We start from the raw sequence: 5,000 nt of genomic DNA, 5'->3' as shown, positions 1-5,000 counted from the left end.
CGCTCACGGTAGCTCCAGACACACACGCATACATCACATCCTTCTACTTGCTCACGGTAGCTCCAGACACACACGCATACATCTCATCCTTCTACTCGCTCACAGTAGCTCCAGACACACACGCATACATCACATCCTTCTAGACGCTCACGGTAGCTCCAGACACACACGCATACATCTCATACTTCTACACGCTCACGGTAGCTCCAGACACACACGCATACATCTCATCCTTCTACTCGCTCACGGTAGCTCCAGACACACATTTACGCCTCATCCTTCTACATGTGTCACATTAGGCTATCGTACACAACAACTTCCTTCCTGGATTAACTCACCTTCTCACCTTTGGTTTGCAAACTAGAACAGATCTGTGTCCAGTCCCCTCCAAGCCGCATATTCATGGTTATGACAGAGGCGCATGTTTTTGTATACAGCCACATCACACTCACTTAACTCACTTAAGCATGACACACACACACACATTTGCTATTTTTACAGTTGAACAGGAAATGACTGCCTGATTCTCTCTCTCTCTCTCCCTCTCCCTCTCTCAGAGGGCTACAGACACTCCCCGAGCAGATACAGACTGGTAGGTGTACTTCTCTTGAATTCATGTTCTTATCTTCACTAACTTAATACTGCATTTAGAAATGGTTGTTTGGTCAAACTGAGGCATTCTAAGCCTACAGTTAGATTTGGAAAATGGAATTCTGTACAACACGGAACTGTGAGCTATTTGAGTAAGGACAACACACACACACACACACACACACACACACACACACACACACACACACACATACACACACACACACACACACACACACACACACACACACACACACATACACACACACACACACACACACACATACACACACACACACACACATACACACACACACATACACACACACACATACACACACACACACACACACACACACACACACACACACACACACACACACACACACACATACACACACACACACACACACACACACACACACACACACACACACATACACACACACACACACACACACACATACACACACACACACACACACACACACACACACATACACACACACACACACACACACACACACACACACACACACACACACACACACACACACATACACACACACACACACACACACACACACACACACACACATACACACACACACACACACACACACACACACACAGGGGGAGTAAGGGGTTGTTGATATAGGGGACATTAACTCATTCTTCTGTTCCTCTTCCTCATTTTCATCCTCTTCAGGTATGTCAGTGCAGCAGGAGACAGACAAGCAAGTGCATCCATGAGGAAGGTAAACCTCTCAATCTGTCTCTCTCTCTCTCTCCTTCTCTCTCCCTCCCTCTCTCTCTCTCTCCTTCTCTCTCCCTCCCTCTCTCTCTCTCTCCTTCTCTCTCCCTCCCTCTCTCTCTCTCCCTCCCTCTCTCTCTCTCTCTCTCTCTCTCTCTCTCTCCCTCCCTCTCTCTCCCTCCCTCTCTCTCTCTCTCCTTCTCTCTCCCTCCCTCTCTCTCTCCCTCCCTCTCTCTCCCTCCCTCTCTCTCTCTCTCCCTCTCTCTCCCTCCCTCTCTCTCTCTCCCTCCCTCTCTCTCTCTCTCTCTCTCTCTCTCTCTCTCCCTCCCTCTCTCTCCCTCCCTCTCTCTCTCTCTCCTTCTCTCTCCCTCCCTCTCTCTCTCTCTCCTTCTCTCTCCCTCCCTCTCTCTCTCTCTCCTTCTCTCTCCCTCCCTCTCTCTCTCTCTCTCTCCCTCTCTCTCTCTCTCTCTCTCTCTCTCTCCCTCCCTCTCTCTCTCTCTCTCTCTCTCTCTCCCTCCCTCTCTCTCCCTCCCTCTCTCTCTCTCTCTCTCTCTCTCTCTCTCTCTCTGTCTCCCTCTCTCACTCTCCCTTTCTCTCTCTTTGCCTTTTTCTGAGAGGTTTTATTATTTCATAAAATTGTCTTAAGGAGTTAAAGTGTGTGTGTTCTCTCTAGTCCGTACGTTACGCGTCTTTGAGGCCCAAGGCCAAGAAGAAGACCAGAGGTAAGAACAGAGGCAGAAGGAGAAAGATCCAGAGAGTGTGTGTGTGTGTCGGGGGGGGGGGGGGGGGGGGGGGGGGGGGGGGGGGGAAGCTCTTATATACATTACTGCATGGTTTGTGTGTGTATGTGTGTGTGGGTGCGTGTGTGTGGAGTTACATATAGTGCCACATGGTGTATGCATGTGTGTGCGTGTGTGTGTGTGTGTGTGTGTGTATCTACGTGTGTGTGTGTGTATCTGCGTGTGTGTATCTGTGTGTATCTGCGTGTGTGTGTGTGTATCTGCGTGTGTGTGTGTATCTGCGTGTGTGTGTATCTGTGTGTGTGTGTGCGTGTGTGTGTGTATCTGCGTGTGCGTGCGTGTGTGTGCGCGCGCGCGTGCGTGCGTGTGTGTGTATGTATGTGTATCTGCGTGTGTGTGTGTGTGCGCGTGTGTGTGTGTGTATCTGCGTGTGTGTATGTCTGTGTGTGTGTGTATGTGTATCTGTGTGTGTGTGTGTATCTGCGTGTGTGTGTATCTGCGTGTGTGTGTGTGTATCTGTGTGTGTGTGTATCTGTGTGTATCTGTGTGTATCTGTGTGTGTGTGCGTATCTGTGTGTATCTGCGTGTGTGTGTGTATCTGCGTGTGTGTGTGTGTATCTGTGTATCTGCGTTTGTGTGTGTGTGTGTGTGTATCTGTGTGTATCTGTGTGTGTGTGTGTATCTGTGTGTGTGTGTGTATCTGCGTGTGTGTGTGTGTGTGTATAGTGTGTGTGTATATATATATGTGTGTGTGTGCGTAGGGTCTCGGAGCAGCTGCAGTAGGAGGCGTATAGCGTGTAAGGACCTCGGTCACGGGGACTGTGAAGGATGGCTATGGAAGAAGAAAGATACCTCAGGCTACTTCACGCCCAAGTGGAAGAAATACTGGTTTGTCCTAAAGGACTCTGACCTCTACTGGTACACCAATCAGAACGTAAGAACACAGCTCCTCCCAGTGCTCCTATTGGTCAGGACTTTTACCAGTGTGCTGGAAGGGTGTTTCATCTCAACAGAGCTACATGTTTTTTTATCCCTCATTTAATGTGACAGAATTACTGTGATTTTTGTGATTTTTAAGTTTTTGTGATGTTGGAATGTCATTGAGGGAGTTCATGATTCAAGCTCATTGTTGTGTTGGTGTTTGTGTGGGTTGTGTGGGTGTTTGTGTTGATGTTTGTGTTGGTGTTTGTGTGGGTTGTTGTGTTGGTGTTTGCGTTGTGTAGGATGAGAAGGCTGAAGGCTTCATCAACTTGCCAGAGTTTCGGATTGACAGAGCAATCGAATGTCGAAGGAAACAGTGGGTGAACCACACACACACACACACACACACACAAACATGTACACATGCATGCACACATGCAAAAATGTATAAACACACATGCATGCAAAACTCATACAAACACACAGATGCATGCAGACATACACACACACACACACACACACACACACGTAATGCAAGAGTTCTGCTGCCGTGGCTTCTCTCTGGAATGGTAACAGTTCTTTTTCTTTTGCTCACAGTGCCTTCAAGGCCTGTCATCCTAAAATTAAAAGCTTCTTTTTTGCGACTGATCACTTGGAAGAGATGAACAGGCAAGTGTCTCTAGCCGTCCTTGGCCGGCCCTGTGCTCCACTCCTCTTTATCTTCCCTATGCTTCCACTAAGCTCTGTGTGTCCTGTTACAGGTGGATGAACCGTTTGGGATTGGCTGCAATTGGCTACACCCCTGACGACCCAGTTCCCCGTCCAGATGAAGGTGAAGGATCTCTCAGAAGTTCTCCTAAAACAACATCGTTTTTTACAGGAATATTAGCATTACATTACAGTACATTGCTTTTGCCTGTTATTCTCCTACTACAATGGATTACGGTCTTACAGACACACCGTAGTGTGCAGAGGGCGGTCATGTCCCGTACAGACACGCCGTAGTGTGCAGAGGGCGGTCATGTCCCGTACAGACACGCCGTAGTGTTCAGAGGGCGGTCATGTCCCGTACAGACACGCCGTAGTGTGCAGAGGGCGGTCATGTCCCGTACAGACACGCCGTAGTGTGCAGAGGGCGGTCATGTCCCGTAGAGCCCTAAGTGTCTTGAATACATGATGTTATGCTGTAGATTACTGGAGTGAGAGTGATCAGGAAGAGATGGACGGATCCATGACACTCAAACAGGAATCAACCTACCACAGGAATCCCTCAGTAAGTCTCTCTCTCTCTCTCTCCCCCCCCTTCTCTCCCCCCCTCTCCCTCTCTCTCTCTCCCTCTCTCTCTCTCCCTCTCTCTCTCCCCCCCTCTCTCCCCCCCTCTCCCTCTCTCTCTCCCTCTCTCTCTCTCTCTCTCTCCCCCCCTCTCCCTCTCTCCCCCCTCTCCCCTCTCTCTCTCTCCCTCTCTCTCTCTCTCTATCCCTCTCCCTCTCTCTCTCTCCCCCCTCTCTCTCTCTCCCCCCCCACTCTCTCTCTCTCTCTCTCTCACCCCCTCTCTCTCTCTCTCTCTCTCTCTCCCACCTCTCTCTCTCACTCTCTCTTGATCACTGATCACTGTGGTTTTTGATCTCCAATCAGTGGTACCGATCAGTAGCTGACTCTGTGCAGTTATTGATTACCGGTCGGTGGTACTGATCGGTAGCTGACTCTGTACAGTTATTGATCACCGATCGGTGGTACTGATCGGTAGCTGACTCTGTGCAGGCGAGCTCATCTAGTCCCTTTGCTGAGCGTCACTTCTCCAGCGGCTCCACCTTCTCTCACTCCTCCGCTGAGGAATCACACTCGTCTTGCCGCTCTAACCATTGCGAGCGCCGCTCCTGGCAGGACCTGATTGAGACCCCTGTGGGGAGTACCGGGCTTCACTACCTCCAGACGGGGGCAGGTGAGGGGTGTGTCCCACTGTCTCCCGACAGGCTGCGCCAGGCTACGCTCCC

General features: G+C 50.1%; 1 protein-coding gene across 2 annotated transcripts in view; it reads left to right on the top strand.

Moving 5' to 3' along the window:
- The window catches only part of si:ch211-26b3.4 (connector enhancer of kinase suppressor of ras 2), a 34,323-nt gene that overhangs the window by 25,993 nt on the left and 3,330 nt on the right, over positions 1–5,000 (top strand). For both annotated transcript variants that reach the window (XR_004776134.1, XM_035526776.1), the window contains exons 14-22: positions 558–592; positions 1,301–1,349; positions 2,019–2,067; positions 2,847–3,019; positions 3,309–3,382; positions 3,604–3,675; positions 3,768–3,838; positions 4,197–4,279; positions 4,768–5,000. The exon at positions 4,768–5,000 is cut by the window's right edge and continues 418 nt beyond it. Coding sequence is in view for 1 of the 2 variants with exons in the window: in XM_035526776.1 (XP_035382669.1) it covers positions 558–592; positions 1,301–1,349; positions 2,019–2,067; positions 2,847–3,019; positions 3,309–3,382; positions 3,604–3,675; positions 3,768–3,838; positions 4,197–4,279; positions 4,768–5,000 (839 nt within the window). In the remaining variant the exon portion in view is untranslated. The remainder of the gene's footprint in view (positions 1–557; positions 593–1,300; positions 1,350–2,018; positions 2,068–2,846; positions 3,020–3,308; positions 3,383–3,603; positions 3,676–3,767; positions 3,839–4,196; positions 4,280–4,767) is intronic.

This window comes from Electrophorus electricus, chromosome 6 (assembly GCF_013358815.1).
Source record: "Electrophorus electricus isolate fEleEle1 chromosome 6, fEleEle1.pri, whole genome shotgun sequence".
NCBI lineage: Eukaryota > Metazoa > Chordata > Actinopteri > Gymnotiformes > Gymnotidae > Electrophorus > Electrophorus electricus.
This window is presented reverse-complemented; position numbering and strand designations above follow the sequence as displayed.